The sequence below is a fragment of the Scyliorhinus canicula genome, chromosome 26 (genome assembly GCF_902713615.1).
Source record: "Scyliorhinus canicula chromosome 26, sScyCan1.1, whole genome shotgun sequence".
Lineage (NCBI taxonomy): Eukaryota > Metazoa > Chordata > Chondrichthyes > Carcharhiniformes > Scyliorhinidae > Scyliorhinus > Scyliorhinus canicula.
This window is the reverse complement of record NC_052171.1, coordinates 9,674,245-9,691,822: the sequence shown is the minus strand read 5'-3', so window position 1 is coordinate 9,691,822 and position 17,578 is coordinate 9,674,245. Positions and strand designations below refer to the sequence as shown.

Genomic DNA, 17,578 nt, shown 5'->3' with positions numbered 1-17,578 from the left:
TTACATCGCCAATTGTATTCCCCCCCCCCCCTCCCCCCCTTCCCGGTTCATCTGTCGCCAGTCGGGCACGAGACCGCATTCGAAAATGTTCTTTTCAAAAGAGTGTGTCTCCGGTCACAGCCGGCGCGACAGGAGATGGGACCGCGGGCGTCCCCAGGTTGTACAGTGGGCTGGCTCGCCAAGACGCCATGGGCCAGACCTGGGTCACAGTTCAGAACCCAGAATCCTCCAGGTCGGTCGCCCCCCCCCCCCCCCCCCCACCCCAACGAGTCTCATAAGCCTGGCAGCTTTGCCGGGGGAGGGAGTGGGGGGGAGATGGTGGGGGAGGGGAGGTAAGGGGGGGGGGGGGCGGAAGGCCGAGCGATGCAGACGCTTGAGACTGAACCCTGAAACCGTCCTGCGGCACGCACCTCTGAGCCGCCAGTCGCTCGCGACAATGACCGAGGCCACGGGGATTAGGGCTCTGTCCTCTGCCTAAGAATGGTACATGGTGCGGAAGATCTAAACAGAACGGGAGAAATTAAAAAAAACAAATAAAAATTAAACGAAAAATAAAATAAAATGTCTTTCCGATGCATATTTCCACTCCGGAATTCCTGGAAGATCCCATCGAATGCCCGAGCTTCCGACCAGGAGCGGTGGGCGGAAGAGGGCACAGGTGACAAGTTTACAACCCATATTTGTGTGTGTGTGTGTGTGTGTGTGTGTGCGCGTGTTTCTGGTTCGGACAATGCAGGAAATGTCTGAGTCGCAGGCGGTTTCCCTCTCTGCTGGCTTCTCGACGATTGGAGTATGGGCAGGGTTCAACATTTTTTTTTTTAAACCCCTTCTGGATTACAGGTAGACAGCTGGGGGTTGGGGGGGGGGGGGGGGGGGGGGGGGGGGGGGGGGGGAGGAAGAGACGGGGGAAAGAGACGGGAAAAAAGAACCCAACTCTGATTCGAGGCAAACTGCACAACGCAAAATGTCAACCCGCGCGCAATTCAACCCGACATCAGCTTCACGCTCAACAGTGTCACACAAGACACACGCACACACACGCACGCACAGCAACCAGCACAAAACAGAAATATCAGCCGAGAGCAAGGGTAAAAAAAAGGTAAGTGCATTAATTCAGAGCTGCAGTCAAGGCTCAAGCTAAACCCCGCTCTACTTCACAACTAGTGGTCAGGGCCTAGCAGAAGGCCCGAAGGAGCTCACTCTGACCTCCGAGCTACACAACTGGCTGTGCAAACCTCCTGGTTAGACCCCACTTGGGGAGCCACTGTGAGCAGTTCTGGGCACCTCACCGTAGGAATATACAGACACAGGGGTTATGCTGCAGCTTTACCAGCCCCCTAGTTAGACCCCACTTGGGAGTCGCTGTGAGCAGTTCTGGGCAACACACCTCAGGAAGGATAGTTTGGCCTTGGAGGGAGTGCAACGTAGGTTTACTAAAATGATACCCGGATTACAGGGGTTGAGTTACGAGGAAAGATTTCACAAATTAGATCTGTTCTCGCTAGAACCTAGAAGGTTAAGGGGCAATCTGATCGAAGTATTGAAGATATTAACAGGGAAAGAAAGGGTGGATGAAGACAAACTATTTTCCCTGGTTGGAAATTCTAAAACTTGGGGGGATAGTCTAAAAATGAGGGCTGGACCGTTCAGTAGAGATGTTAGGAAGAACATCTTCGCTCAAAGGGTGGTAGAGGTTTGGAACTTCCTCCCACAAAGAGCAGTCGAAGCAATATCAGTTGTTCATTTTAAATCGGAGATAGATTTTCGTTAAGCAAAGTGATTAAGGGATAAGGGCCCAAGGCAGGTATATGGAGTTAGGCCACAGGTCAGCCATTGAATGGCAGGATAGGCTCGAGGGGCTGAATGGCCCACTCCTGTTCCTATGTTTCAATGCGGGGAGCAAATTACGGGGAGTTCCTTTTAACACTGGACTCTCTGGCAAGAAAATATTTTGTTCGCCATGAGGGATCGGCTGTTGGATTGTACCTGCCAGGCACGGGTTCCTCCAGGTGATGCATTAGAAGCGGAGCAGCAAGTGCTTCATTAGCCGTCACAAAGAGGTGCGGACTCAACTCTGGCCCAATTCACTGGGGAAGTCTTATTCACTATTTACGATAGCCATGTTCCTCAACTGAAGGAAAGCACTTGGTAAGGAAGGATTGATACATTTACTGGGTCCAGTGAGCTCAATCTAATACATGGGGCGGCACGGTAGCACAGTGGTGAGCACTGCTGCCTCACAGCTCCAGGTTCCCGGGTTCGATTCCCGGCTTGGGTCACTGCGCGGAGTCTGCACGTTCTCCCCCCGTGTCTGCGTGGGTTTCCTCCGGGTGCTCCGCGGAGTTTCCTCCCACAAGTCCCGAAAGGCGTGCTTGTTAGGGTGAATTGGACATTCTGAAATCTCCCTCTGTGTACCCGAACAGGCGCCGGAGTGAGGCGACTAGCGGATGTTCACAGTGATTGTAAGCTTCGGTGTCGCACTAACCGAGATTATCATTATTATGACACGACTATACTTCCTACAGACTGACAGATGCGAGGCAATTGCCTCGAGGGTCAGGCTCCAATTTGAAGTAAAAGCTGAGCTGGCTGACGTGCCGATACATCCCGGCAGATGAGCGAGTCATTCCCCTTTCCAACTTTCTCCCTCTCTCTAGTCTTCCAGGGGCCCAGGGATAGCAATCTGGAGCAGGAACCCTGCCTGACCTTCACCTGCTCGGCCTACTCCTCACAGGGCTGCGGCCCAGACCAGAGGGCCCAGTACGACAGCACATTTACCTCCCAATAGGCAGCGTTCGCCTCCAAACTCGTTTAATACACTTACTTTTTTTTTTTTGGCCCTGGGTCACAGTTCGAGAAGCATTTTTTTTTTGTGTTCACAACGGCGTAACTGTCGGTGCCCAGTCTCGGGTTTCAGACGGGCGAGTGCGTTATCAGTCCCTGCAATTCTGAATTGGCCGTTCAAGCCCTCCCCCGCCCCCGCCCCCCAGCGCCGTCACTGGGACGTGGGGTTATCAGATTTGCTCTCCTGGCTTGACGGCGGCTTACTGCTCCAGGGGCTGCCAGTCCCCAAGGCGGGCAGGTTGCGGAAGTCCTCCTCCTCATCGAGGCCATTGGCTGCATCATACTGGCCGTTCTCTAACCGCGTGATTAGCCGCTCATCCTCGTCACCGAGCTCCCCACCCATTAGTGCTGGCTCACCCACAATCATAACGTCCTACAACAGGGTAGGGTAGGTCGCAGCGATTAAACCACAGCAAAGACAAGCAGAGAGAAAAAAAAAAAAGAATTCCTTCTCTCCCCCCCCCCCCCCCCCACCCGCCTTACCCCCACCACCACACAGGCCGCGCCGCTTAACAAGCATTTACCTCGAACGAAACCCCCCCCCCCCCGGTGGATTCTGCAACAGCCAGCCGGAATGGGAGGGCAGTTTGTTCCACCGCTCACTCCCTGCTAACCCGGGGAAAAGGGGTAAGCGCTGACGGAGCGGAGAACGGGGGGATGTAAGGCAACAAGTGACTGTTTTGTTGGGGGGGTGGGGAGGGGTAGTGGGTGTTGCTGTATGGCGATTTATGCTCATTACTTGTGGGCGCTCTGCTTTATCGTGCTCTCCAACGCTGCAAAAAGTGAAATTTGCACCTGAATTTTGACGATTTTGCACCCGTATTTTGATGATTTTGCACGCAAATTTTGATGATTTTGCATTCAAATTTTGATGAATTTGCACCCACATTTTGATGAATTTGCACCCAAATTTTGATGATTTTGCACCCGAATTTCGATGAATTTGCACCCGTATTTTTATGATTTTGCACCCGAATTTTGATGAATTTGCACCCAGATTTTGATGATTTTGTACCTGAATTTTGATGATTTTGCACCCAAATTTCGATGATTTTGCACCCGAATTTTGATGATTTTGCACCCTAATTTTGATGATTTTACACCCTGATTTTGATGATTTTGCACCCAAATTTCGATGATTTTGCACCCAAATTTCGATGAATTTGCACCCGAATTTTGATAAATTTGCACCCAAATTTTGATAATTTTGCACGCAAATTTTGATGATTTTGCACGCAAATTTTGATGATTTTGCACGCAAATTTTGATGATTTTGCACGCAAATCTTGATGATTGTCCATCGTGAGGTAAAACTTCCTTTTCAAAAAGAAAGGCAAGACTTGATTACGCTAATTCCCAGTCCAAATCAGACCGAAAATCTGTACAAAAGGTACCGTTATAACTTGCTTCGCTGGTCACTAACATCTTTTGGAATCACTGTACAATCCCCCAGCTAACAGTTTATTGACGGGAGTCGGGGACCACATTTGAGTAGCCCCGGGGGCCTCGAGATTTCAAGCAAACAACCGAGGGACAGGCCTTCTCTGTTTTATGGAGGGGCTTCTTCCGCAAGAGAGGAAGATTTTCTTTAAAAGTCTAACCCTCAAAGCGAAACAAGGCCCCTTAGCGACTATCTCTCTTTCCCATTCCCGAGCCAGGCTGGGCTAGAATCAAAGGCTGGTTTAATTCGAGGAAAAGCACTTGTCAAAAGATTAGGTTTCGGGGGGAAGGGGGAGGGGGGGAATCCTAACCATGTTAAGGCATTGCTTCTTTTTACACAGAACTTAAAGCCCCTCGATAGCGAAGACGCTGAGGCCCACGAATTGGCCGATATTGTCCCACACAGGGTGTGTGTGTGTGTGTTTGCAGGGAGGGGGGTATGCAGGGTTACAATCCCAAAACCCCCCCCTTTTTTTTTAGCCCAGCAAGTTACTCTCAGGTTGAACCTGCAAGAGAAGAGGGCACTCTTAAATCAAAGGTTCGTCTTGCTAAACTCGTTCGCTACCTTACCGCATGCACACCGAGCTCTTTTATTGGGCTTCCCCCCCCCCCACCCCCCCGTTTTAAGAAAAGGATGAGCTCCATTAGAATTTTGAGGGGGAGGCTGGGGGGAGGGGGGGGGGGGGGGGAGGAAGAGCAAATTCAGGACTAGTTTCAGAAAGGAAAAACGCAGAAACCTGCTGTGTTCTTTAGCAGAGCCGTGGCCATATTAGCCGTCCCCTCCGCGTTCTGCAGCGAAGACCTGAGCGTGACCACACACCGCCGTAAATGCCCATTTATTGATGTCGCACAAACTGTGCTTTGTTCCCCCCCCCCCCCCCCCCGGGGCAGTGGGGCTGTTCAACCATCACATTAACCTCACGACGCGCTCAGTGTTTGAGCGGCTTGTCCCCCCCCAAACCCAGGCCTTGTCTCGATTTGCCCTCCGCCAGTCAGGCCGCACTGTGGCGGGCTCAGGGGAAGGGTGGCCAAGGGGCTCCATGCAGTCGGCTGGAGCAGCGGTTCCGAGGGAGCGCTCAACGTGGCCTTTCCTCGGTCATAGGGCCAGCGTCACGGCCTAAGAACACAGCAGGTCGGTGTTGCACTGCAAAAGGAGGTACTCCTCGGCAAACCCCAAGACCCGCAAAACAGTCAGGGTTAGAACTAGCCACGTCACCGAGAGAGAGAGAGAGAGGGAGGAAAGAGCAGAGTCAAAGGGAAGGAGCAATGCAAGAGTTCGCTGATCGCTCCCTCAACAGCCCCAAACAGTTTGATGTAAAATGGCCCCCAGAACCGCAATCACCAGAAAGCACCTCGACGGTGTCAAAAATGGTTCCTGGGGTGGCCTACCGACCCTTTTGCTTCCCCTCGCTTTGCTTTAAGAATGCGAAGGCAGACGAGGGGTTGAAACCCTACGCTACCCACGAAGCAACTCTCTCCCCCCTCCCCCCCACCCAAAAAAAGGGTCAGGCTCGTTCTGGCTGTAAGGTTGCGGAGTTAGGGCCGGATTTCTGACAGGGCCCATTGGTATGGCATCGTGCATTTTGAATGGAAAGTAAAGGGGCTCTTCTCCCAGCTGGGTGCTCTTATCATCGTGACCTCGAAGCGGCCAACTCCCAACTCGATCCTAAACGAGCCGATGCCACCAAAATCCTCATGGCCTCGCAACCACTCCCGCCAGGACCTCCGTTGCCACTCCCCCAGCTCACTCCTGCCTCTCCCTCCCTGCATTCTCGGGTGGCAACGTCAGTGAGGCGTTGGCAACAGCTAACGTTGTCAGAGTTTCCTAGGCCCTGTCCACATGGGCAGCTGCAATCGCTGCTCCTGCTGGAGGGGGTGGGGGGGGGGGGGGGGGGAATGCGCAAACCTCACCCATCTATCAGGGATTCCCCTCTGTTCTTCATTCTGGTTTGCGGAAGGGTTGGAGGAAGGGGGGGGGGGAAGGGAACCAGCCTCCGGGGACTATTTACCTGCGCCGCCCTAACTGGGGTGGGTGGGGCAGAACGTGCCCATTGGGTAGGGGCACTCCGCCACTATCAACAGGCAGAAAAAAAGACTGCCCCCCCCCCCTTCCCACATAAAACAGGAGGTGACCCTCCAGGGCAAACAGTCCCCCCATCCCTACGATCGAAGGAAATGCATTACTCGCACACTGCCCCAGCGGTGGGGACGGGGGAAGGGAAGGACTCCTAATCCCCAACCCCCCCCCCCAGGAGTCTGTGTAAAGAGGCTAGCTGCTTGTTTTTTTGCGGGTTAGTAGCGGGTCAGAGCCGAGCGGTTAGATGGGCAGGAGAGAAGGATGCTTACAGGTACCTGAGTGGACAGGTTGAAGTTGGCGGCGGGGGTGCTCTTCTTCTTGCTGCCCCCGCTGCTGTTGCTGGCGGGCCCCGTCCCGGACGTGGTGCCGCCGGACTGCTTCCTCTTCCGCCGTTTGGCCGTGGGTGGCCGCACAGGCTCGGCTGCGGGAAGAAAAGGCGGAAAGGGAGTGAGCGAGGAGCGAGAGATTCCAGCGGATGACAGGGCCCTGTCTCTCTCTCTCTCTGTTTAGACAGTGAGGCACTGCATCCAAGCACGCGCTTGTCCTTCACACGCGGGCTTGAGGATCAAAGGAGACGGACCCTTCCCTCACCCTCTCAAGAGGACGGGCACTGTTCGCCACAATCAATAACCCACTGGTGAGGTCAGGGGGTCAAACCATCGAAGGACAAATTCTAAAAACACAATCGCGTTCGTCAGTCGGGCTGACAGGAATTTGGTGTTCATATAACCCCCCACCCCCCGCCGACCCAGAAAGAGGTGATCAGAGGTGAACTCCCCCATCCCCCCCACGCCACCCAGCCTCGTTGTGCCTGACCCGTGTTGGGCTCAGACCCACAGAGCTTGGCTCTGCAGTGTTGTCACACTGCGACGGCTCTAGCCCGTGCTGTGACGGGCATCGTAGAGCGTCCATTCGGCCCATCGTGTCTGTGCCAGCTCTCCCAATGGACATCGTGGCTTTGCACCACCCTCCTGCCTTTTAGCCGTAACCCCTTGCCCATTAATGCTACGAGAGCCATCTTGGAAGGCGTTCTCTGGGCAGGGTTGCGGAGCGTCACTGGGGGGGGGGGGGGGGGGGGGGGGGGGGGGGGGGGGGAAGAGACAGGGTGTGATTTTTAGGAGCGGGCCGACGATACGTTCAGCTGTAAAGTGGGTCGAATACAGTCTTCCCCTCTGGCATGTCCCCCATGTTCCCTTGGGCGAGTCTCCCTGCCTGTTCGAGCTCCCTGACCGGCCGTCTCTGTACCACCCCACCCCCAGCCTCTTTACCAGGGGGAGCGACCATCCGCTGCCACTTCTGAAACAGGCAGGTCTTCAGGCAATCGCGGGGGCTCATGTTGTAGGTCTTGTGCCTTGACATCAGTTCCTGCATGGGCTCCAGAATGACGCAGAGCTAGGTTGAGGAAACGGGTCGGGGGAGGGGGGGTACAAAAATAAAAAACACAAATTAACACCCGGGGTCTAATCTGTCGCTCGACCAGTTAACCTGCCTGATCGTTGAGGTCAGAAGCTAGGTTGGCGAAACTTCCACTCTGCCACACTTCCCCTTGCTCATACGAGGCAAACATTTACGGGGAAATACTTTCAGTTCCTTGGCAGTGCCTCACTCCAACACAGCGGAAGAGTCGCGGCATTTTGCTGAAGCTCCTTGCCTTCCGTTCTGCCGCGACCCCCCCAGGCGAGTGAGCGGTCAATTCCGGTCCCACCTGACTCGAAGTCGCAACGTCGGTGAAGTTAGGTTTTATTTAGAATACCCGAGGACCTTATCGCAGCCCAATAAACCAGTCAGCAGCATTGTAAATTTAAGACAAGTAGCTTTTCATTATTTATCAATAATATAATTAAACTGACACTCCACACACACACACACTGTCGAGGGAAACGGAGGTGGAGGGGGCGAAAAAAAACAATGATCAACTATCAAGGATGAAAGATCTCCGATGCACTCTGATGGTTTCCGGTTAAAGTCTTTCAGGAGTTCCAGCTTTTGATGCTTGTTCCTTCTAAGCTGGAGAGGGTATTCCCTGGCAAGGCTGTCAGCTTTCTTTGTAGATTCTAGATCATTTCTCTGGAGAGGGTGTGCAGAGGAGATTTACCAGGATGCTGCCTGGACTGGAGGGCAGGTCTTATGAAGAAAGGTTGAGGGAGCTTTTCGCACTGGAGCGAAGAGGGAAGAGAGGTGACTTGATCGAGGTGTACAAGGTGATGAGAGGCATGGATAGAGTGGATAGCCAGGGACTTATCCCCAGGGCGGAAATGGCTGTCACGAGGGGACATAGTTTTAAGGTGATTGGAGGAAGGTATAGGGGAGATGTCAGAGGTCGGTTCTTTACACAGAGAGTGGTGGGTGTGTGGAATGCACAGCCAGCAGAGGTGGTGGAGTCAGAGTCATTAGGGACATTTGAGCAACTCTTGGGCAGGCACAGGACAGCAGTAAATTGAAGGGGTGTAGGTTAGATTAGGATAAATGGTCGGCCGAAGGGCCTGTACTGTGCTGTAACTGTTCTATTTCAACTACATAGTAAGATGTGCCTACTGGTTTTACAACAATAAAGTAGTCCTTGATTTCAGCACAGTGCGCGAGAGAGACCTTCATTCAAGATCTAATCACTTCTGTTCAACTCGCCAGCTCGGAAGGAACAAGCAGCATCAAAGTGAAAACTTGAACTCCTGAAAGACTTTAACTGAAAACCATCAGAGCGGATCGGAGATCCTTCAACCTTTTGTAGTTTATCATGATTTTTCTTCCCTCTCCATCACCCTTTCCCTCTACGTTTTTTTGTGCGTGTGTGTTTATTATATATCGAGTTGGGCGAGCTGGAAAGGGGGTCACTGGGTAAGTGGTATTAGTCAGTTATGTTTTCAGCAGTTTAATTATATTATCTTTTGAAGCACCCCACAGGAGCCAATTGCCGACTGTTGCCATCCAGAACACTGTCCCTGGCCAACCCACAGGTTGCCAGCCAGCCAATCAAGCTGACGTCCTCCAAAGCTGGTTCTCAAGATTCCCTCGGCCCCGATGAGCCAGTTTCCACCACACTAAATAAATAAATCCTGGGAACACTCTGTCCTGACTAGCAGTCCATTGCTTGCGATTATGAGTCCACAGATCAAAAATATTGTTAATTTGATCTGTCACAGTGGTTAGCACTGCTGCCTCACAGCGCAAGGGACCTGGGTTCAATCCCGACCTCGGGCGATTGCGCGGAGTCTGCACGTTCTCCCCCGTGTCTGCGTGGGTTTCCTCCGGGTGCTCCGGTTTCCTCCCACAGTCCAACGGTCCACGCTAAATTGCCCCTAGGTGGGGGTCATGGGGATAGGGCGGGTGGATTGGGCCTAGGTAGGGCGCTCTTTCAGATGGCCGGTGCAAGACTCAATGGGCCGAATGGCCTCCTTCTGCACTGTAGGAATTCTACGGTTCCAGGAAAAAAAGGGAAATCAAAAGGACGGATTCTCACAACACAAACACCTCAGCCAATCAGAGCTGACCTGCCAACCCCTTTTCTCCTGTGTTATAAATTGTTGTGAGAGTTCGAAATTTGGTGTTTTTGCCTTGGGTCTGGTAAGTGCAAAATGAAAAGCTTCGACAATTTGGACATACTGTCCGTAGAACAGGCCTGGAAGGATTATTGCAGCCTATCAGAAGGGCCCCAAGATTTGAAAGAGCAATTACAATACTCTACACCAGGGGTGGGCAAACTTTTCCGTGCAAGGGCCACATTCAGAAATTCACAATTCACAAAGGGCCGCATAGTATATTAAGTAAAATAATTACTTCACCCGGTTATGATTCTGGGCGCCTCATATAGAACATAGAACAGTACAGCACAGAACAGGCCCTTCGGCCCTCGACGTTGTGCCGAGCAATGATCACCCTACTCAAGTCAACGTATCCACCCTATACCAGTAAGTAACCCAACAGCCCCCCCCCCCCCCATTAACCTTAAAAAAAAATGTAAAAAAAAAAAAATTATTTAAAAAAAAAAATTTTTTTTTTTTTTAATGACTTGGTGGGCCGCAGAAATACCTTTGGCGGGCCGCATGCGGCCCGCGGGCCGTTGTTTGCCCACCCCTGCTCTACACCGTATTCAACATCTTGGCCAAGGTACCCCTTTGATACGTTGGCACTGTCTGTTCAAAGCAGCACTCCTTTATATACAAGAAAATGTTGCTCTGTTCTCATCTTGTCCACCTGATAATTTTATAATCCTCAATCTGCCCCCCCCCCCCCCCTCAGCCTTCTCTGCTCCAAGGGGCAGCACGGTAGCACAGTGAATAGCACAAATGCTTCACAGCTCCAGGGACCCAGGTTCGATTCCGGCTTGGGTCAGTGTCTGTGCGGAGTCTGCACGTTCTCCCCCGTGTCTGCGTGGGTTTCCTCCGGGTGCTCCGGTTTCCTCCCACAGTCCAAAGATGTGCAGGTCAGGTGGATTGGCCGCGATAAATTGCCCTTAGTGTCCAAAATTGCCCTTAGTGTTGGGTGGGGTTACTGGGTTATGGGGATAGGGTGGAGGTGTTGACCTTGGGGAGGGTGCTCTTCCCAAGGGCTGCTGCAGGCTCGAGGGGCCGAATGGCCTCCTTCTGCACTGTAAATTCTATGAAAACAAGCCCAGCCCAACCATTTTCCTGATTCTTTTTTTTTCCCCAATCAAGGGGCAATTTAGCGTGGCCAATCCACCTACCCTGCACATCTTTGGGTTGTGGGGGGGGTGAGACCCGCGCAGACACGGGGAGAATGTGCAAACCCCACACGGGCAGTGACCCGGAGCGAGGATCGAACCCGGGAACCTCGGTGCCCTGAGGCAGCAGTGCTAACTCACTGCGCCACCGTGCCCAGCCGAACCGACCTCGATAAATTTACTGCAGCCCACTTTTAGGCCCCGTCACCTTGGCAACAGGACAATGCGAAGGGTGAAGCTCCTTCCCTGCTGTCCCGACAAACACTGGTCAGGTTAGGTTCCAGAGGAGGGGATAACTAACCCGTCTCCTTATTGACTCACCCGCTGACCTTCAAGACCGCCGAATGGCACCAATTTGGTGGCAGGTTCGTACCGACGCAGCACATTCTTATGAAGAGAGCGGAGTTGCGCGCCAAAGTGCCTTTCCGTTTACTGACAGGTGTGGGAGCCCTGCTCAGATTTCTTACTTACTCTGAGGTAGTTGAGGGTGAAGTTTGTGAGCCCAGAGCGGGTGATGCTGTTGGATAACTGCTCCAACATCGGGGGATCCTGGGCCTGTTACACAAATGAAAGGCACCGTGATTATGGCAGCAGCACCGACGCGTGATTATGGTTAGCTGTGCGACGCCGAATTGTACAGGTAATACTCGGAAAATGCATTCCCCTCTTGCCTTGCAATAATTAGCTGATCGCTGACTGCAATCCCAGCAAATCCTTCACAAGGCAGGACAATCTTCATCAGGACAATGAGCCGGGCTGAATTGACTGCTTGAGTCGACAAATATGAATGAAGATGGCTTCGGGGCGGCAGGGTGGCACAGTGGTTAGCACTGCCGCCTCACCGCGCCAGGGACCCGGGTTCGATTCCGGCCCTGGGGAGGCTGTCCGTGCGGCGTCTGCACGTCCTCCCCCCTGTCTGCGTGGGTTTCCTCCGGGTGCTCCGGTTTCCTCCCACAGTCCAGGTGAGGTGGATCGGCCGTGCTAAATTGCCCCTTAGTGTCCGAAGACGTGCAGGTGGGGAAACGGGGATAGGGCGGGTGAGTGGGCCTAGGTATTGTGCTCATTCAGAGGGTCAGTGCACACTCGATGGGCTGAATAGCCTCCTTCTGCATGAGTAACACTCATAATCACTGCAGAAATTTCGTTGGAACTTTTATAGGGGTTGGGGGGGGGGGGGGGGGGGGAGGTCTTCTTGGATTGCCCAGACCCAGGGAACAGTGGAGTACCTCTGTCTAGATTCGATCAAGCACCTAGCCCACGCTCCGATAAATACTGAAACACATCTTGCAGCTCCAACGAGCCAACACAGGCGCGAAGGAGGGCCTGGCCTCCTGTTGTGCGCTGCGATTCGGGCGTCCATTTTGAAAACCCTCATTTTTGCCCGCTGGTTCCTAGGCAACGAACTGGCTGCAGGTACTATGACCGACCCCCTTGACGGCGCTACAAGGTCGCAAAAACTCACGGGTGAGGGTACAGCATGTTGAAGATAACTCAGGTACTCACGTGCGTTGCTAGGATACTGCGCGAGAGCAGCTCGCGGTTTTGCCTGATGTTAAAATGCCAGTTCTTGATGCGCATCAAATCATCGAAGGTGAACTCCAGGTAGAGGCGGCCTTCCGTGCAGACCTGCGGCCAGAAACAAGCCCAGTAGCCGCTCTCACTCCACTCGGTTACCTTCCCCGCACCCCCCCCCCCCCCCCCCCCCCCCCCCCCCCCCTCCGCCCACCACAAAGCCATGGCCTCCTCACCCAATTCCTGCTCCGCTGTCCAAGTGATGAATCTCACCCAACAACACTGGGGGAAAAGATGTCCAACACACAACTCCCAAACTGGAAAACTGACCAGACTGGTCCCGGACCACAGAGTGCTAGAATGAGGGATTCCTGCAATAATGGCTTTGGGGAGTCCACGCCTGCAGTACCACGCTCAGTTTTGATCACTACATTTGCGGAAGGATAAGCTTGCATTCAGGGCAGCACAGCGAAACCTCACGAGATTGGCCTCCTCAGGATGAGAAGGAACGAGGAAGCCTGTGCCCTCTGGGACTTAGAAGAATGAATGATCACCCCATGGAGACAGGCCAGATTCAGATAGAGTTTGGCAGGATAGACACCCCAGATTCAGATAGAGTTTGGCAGGATAGACACCCCAGATTCAGATAGAGTTTGGCAGGATAGACATCCCAGATTCAGATAGAGCTTGGCAGGATAGACATCCCAGATTCAGATAGGGCTTGGCAGGATAGACACCCCAGATTCAGATAGGGCTTGGCAGGATAGACATCCCAGATTCAGATAGAGTTTGGCAGGATTGACATCCCAGATTCAGATAGAGCTTGGCAGGTTAGACATCCCAGATTCAGATAGAGTTTGGCAGGATTGACATCCCAGATTCAGATAGAGCTTGGCAGGATAGACATCCCAGATTCAGATAGGGCTTGGCAGGATAGACACCCCAGATTCAGATAGGGCTTGGCAGGATAGATTCAGATAGGTCGGCGCAACATCGAGGGCTGAAGGGCCCGTATTGCGCTGTTATGTTCTATGTTCTAGAGCTTGGCAGGATAGACATCCCAGATTCAGATAGGGCTTGGCAGGGTAGACACCCCAGATTCAGATAGGGCTTGGCAGGATAGACACCCCAGATTCAGGTAGAGCTTGGCAGGATAGACACCCCAGATTCAGATAGAGCTTGGCAGGATAGACACCCCAGATTCAGATAGGGCTTGGCAGGATAGACACCCCAGATTCAGGTAGAGCTTGGCAGGATAGACACCCCAGATTCAGATAGAGCTTGGCAGGATAGACACCCCAGATTCAGATAGGGCTTGGCAGGATAGACATCCCAGATTCAGATAGGGCTTGGCAGGATAGACATCCTAGATTCAAATAGGGCTTGGCAGGATAGACACCCCAGATTCAGGTAGAGCTTGGCAGGATAGACACCCCAGATTCAGATAGAGCTTGGCAGGATAGACACCCCAGATTCAGATAGGGCTTGGCAGGGTAGACATCCCAGATTCAGATAGGGCTTGGCAGGATAGACACCCCAGATTCAGATAGGGCTTGGCAGGATAGACACCCCAGATTCAGATAGAGCTTGGCAGCATAGACACCCCAGATTCAGATAGAGCTTGGCAGGATAGACACCCCAGTATTCAGAGAGCTTGGCAGGATAGACACCCAGAGTCAGATAGGCTTGGCAGGATAGACATCCCAGATTCAGATAGGGCTTGGCAGGATAGACATCCCAGATTCAGATAGAGCTTGGCAGGGTAGACATCCCAGATTCAGATAGAGCTTGGCAGGATAGACACCCCCGATTCAGATAGAGCTTGGCAGGATAGACATCCCAGATTCAGGTAGAGCTTGGCAGGATAGACACCCCAGATTCAGGTAGAGCTTGGCAGGGTAGACATCCCAGATTCAGATAGGGCTTGGCAGGGTAGACATCCCAGATTCAGGTAGAGCTTGGCAGGATAGACCCCAGATTCAGATAGAGCTTGGCAGGGTAGACATCCCAGATTCAGATAGAGTTTGGCAGGGTAGACACCCCAGATTCAGATAGAGCTTGGCAGGATAGACATCCCAGATTCAGATAGAGTTTGGCAGGATAGACATCCCAGATTCAGATAGAGCTTGGCAGGGTAGACACCCCAGATTCAGATAGAGCTTGGCAGGATAGACATCCCAGATTCAGATAGAGCTTGGCAGGGTAGACACCCCAGATTCAGATAGAGCTTGGCAGGATAGACACCCCAGATTCAGATAGGGCTTGGCAGGATAGACATCCCAGATTCAGATAGGGCTTGGCAGGATAGACATCCCAGATTCAGATAGAGCTTGGCAGGATAGACATCCCAGATTCAGATAGGGCTTGGCAGGATAGACATCCCAGATTCAGATAGGGCTTGGCAGGATAGACACCCCAGATTCAGATAGGGCTTGGCAGGGTAGACACCCCAGATTCAGATAGGGCTTGGCAGGATAGACACCCCAGATTCAGATAGAGCTTGGCAGGGTAGACATCCCAGATTCAGATAGAGCTTGGCAGGTTAGACACCCCAGATTCAGATAGAGCTTGGCAGGATAGACATCGCAGACTCAGATAGAGCTTGGCAGGATAGACTCCCAGATTCCGATAGGGCTTGGCAGGATAGACACCCCAGATTCAGATAGGGCTTGGCAGGATAGACACCCCAGATTCAGATAGGGCGTGGGAAGATAGACTGGCCAATTTTGGAATTCTCTATCCCAGGGGGTTGTGGGTGCTCCACCTGTGAATGTGCTTAAAGCTGTGTGTCAGGCAGATTCTTGATCTCTGAGACTTAATAATAATCTTTATTGTCACAAGTATGCTTACATTAACGCTGCAATGACGTTACTGTGAAAAGCCCCTCGTCGCCACATTCCGGCGCCTGTTCGGGTACACAGAGGAAGAATTCAGAATGTCCAATTCACCTAATAGCGCATCTTTTGGGACTTGTGGGAGTAAACCGGAGCCCCCCGGAGGAAACCCACACAGACACGGGGGAGAACGTGCAGACTCCGCACTGGCAGTGACCCAAGCCAGGAATCGAACCCGGGACCCTGGTTCGGTGAAGCGACAGTGCTAATCACTGTGCTACCATGAATCCAGGGATGTGGGAAGCAGGGGGAACATGGAGTTGAGGCAAAAAGTCAGCCATTGTCGGAGTGAATGACAGTCCGGAATCACATTCCTCAGATTTTAAAATTCATTTCCAGGATGTAGGTTTCGCTGGCCGGATGCAGCATTTATTGCCCATCCCTAATTGCCCCTTGAGAAGGTGGTGGTGAGCCGCTGCAGTCCGTGAGGTGTAGGTACACCCACTGTGCTGTTAGGGAGGGAGTTCCAGGGTTTTGACCCAACGACAGTGAAGGAACGGCCGATATATTTCCAAGTCGGGGCGGTGAGTGACTAGGAGGGGAACCTCCAGGTGGTGGGGTTCCCCTCCTAGTATCTACTGCCCTTGTCCTTCTAGATGGTAGAGGTCGTGGGTTTGGAAGGTGCTGCCTAAGGAGCCTTGGTGAGTTGCTGCAGTGCAGCTTGTAGATGGTACACACGGCTGCCACTGTGCGTCGGTGGTGGAGGGAGTGAATGTTTGTGGATGGGGTGCCGATCAAGCGGGGCTGCTTTGTGCTGGATGGTGTCGAGCTTCTTGAGTTTTGTTGGAGCTGCACTCATCCAGGCAAGTGGAGTGTATTCCCTCACACTCCTGACTTGTGCCTTGTAGATGGTGGACAGGCTTTGGGGGGAGTCAGGAGGTGAGTTACTCTCTGCAGGATTCCCAGCCTCTAACCTGCCCTGGTAGCCACAGTATTTATATGGCTGGGTCCAGTTCAGTTTCTGATCAATGGTAATCCCCAGGATATTGATAGTGGGGGATTCAGCGATGGTAATGCCATTGAATGTCAAGGGGCGATGGGTAGATCCTCTCTTGTAGGAGATGGTCATTGCCTGGGGCTTGTGTGGTGCGAATGTAACTTGCCACTTGTCAGCCCAAGCCTGGATATTGTCCAGGTCTTGCTGCATTTGGACATGGACTGCTTCATTATCTGAGGAGTCGCGAATGGTGCTGAACATTGTGCCGTCATCAGCGAACATCCCCACTTCTGACCTTAAGATGGAAGGGAGGTCAGTGATGTAGCAGCTGAAGAGGGTTGGGCCTGGTGGTTTTCACAGCCACTTTCGAGTGGATCCTCCAAGATTCAGAACAGTGATCGGGTCAATTCCTCAATTCCCCTTTCTCGAGTCCTCTGCATTTGACAGCAAGTGGGGAAATAGATTCGAAAGGGGCAGGGTAAGACTGACCGCGCTTCCGCCCTCCCACCCGGTTTATTCTTTAGTCGATACAAAGGGCCCCCATCTCCCACCAGCTCCGCAGACCAGGCCCTCACCTTGGTGAAGATGGGTTTGTTATGCATGTCACCATGCTGCACAGGTCGCAGTCCAGGATTACCAGGTTGCCGTGGAACGATTCCTTCGAGTGCTTCAGGTTGAAGTAAAGATCCGTTGCTCCGCCATCAAAGATGCTTCGGAAATACCGAGGGATTAGGGTCCGCCCGATCGCTGTGTGGACACGGGAGGGGAACACCCCCAAAAAAGTTTTTAAATGTCACAAGGGTTTCAGATACAACTATCAGAGACCGCCAAACTACACAGTCAAATTGGTATCAGCATTGTGATTTACACACAGGAATTCTGCTTATTCTTTTCATCAAAGCTTTCTCACTCTGAATAAAGCTTCCAAAATCTGTTGCTGTGTAAAAACAGGCTGAGGAATTATTAATACAAATTTTTTCAAGCCTTGTGACTTGTTTACCGTCATAGATTCATAGGGCGGCACGGTAGCACAGTGCTTAGCACAGTTGCTTCACAGCTCCAGGGTTCCTTTGATTAGTCAGTTGCATGAAAAATCATCCCACATCTTTGCCCCGCTTAATTTAGAGTACCCATTCATTTTTTTTCCAATTAAGGGGCAATTTAGCGCGGCCAATCCACCTACCCTGCACATCTTT

The 17,578-nt window shown here is 52.5% G+C and overlaps 1 protein-coding gene across 5 annotated transcripts; it reads right to left on the bottom strand.

Annotated features, from left to right (window-relative positions):
• Positions 1-327: 327 nt before the first annotated feature.
• Positions 328-17,208, bottom strand: LOC119957484 (LIM domain-binding protein 2-like). Of its 5 annotated transcripts, none has more exons than XM_038785580.1 (6): positions 16,958-17,174; positions 12,543-12,665; positions 11,511-11,594; positions 7,630-7,753; positions 6,631-6,782; positions 328-501 (listed from the first exon to the last, which is right to left on the bottom strand). In XM_038785580.1, the coding sequence occupies exons 1-6, from the start codon at positions 16,982-16,984 to the stop codon at positions 475-477; spliced, it is 537 nt and encodes a 178-aa protein (XP_038641508.1). In that variant the 5' UTR covers positions 16,985-17,174; the 3' UTR covers positions 328-474. The 5 variants fall into 5 exon arrangements, with proteins under 5 accessions (XP_038641508.1, XP_038641510.1, XP_038641506.1 ...); XM_038785582.1 differs by having other exon boundaries at positions 6,637-6,782; positions 16,958-17,164; XM_038785578.1 differs by lacking the exon at positions 328-501 and adding an exon at positions 2,825-3,217 and having other exon boundaries at positions 16,958-17,208.
• Positions 17,209-17,578: the final 370 nt, after the last annotated feature.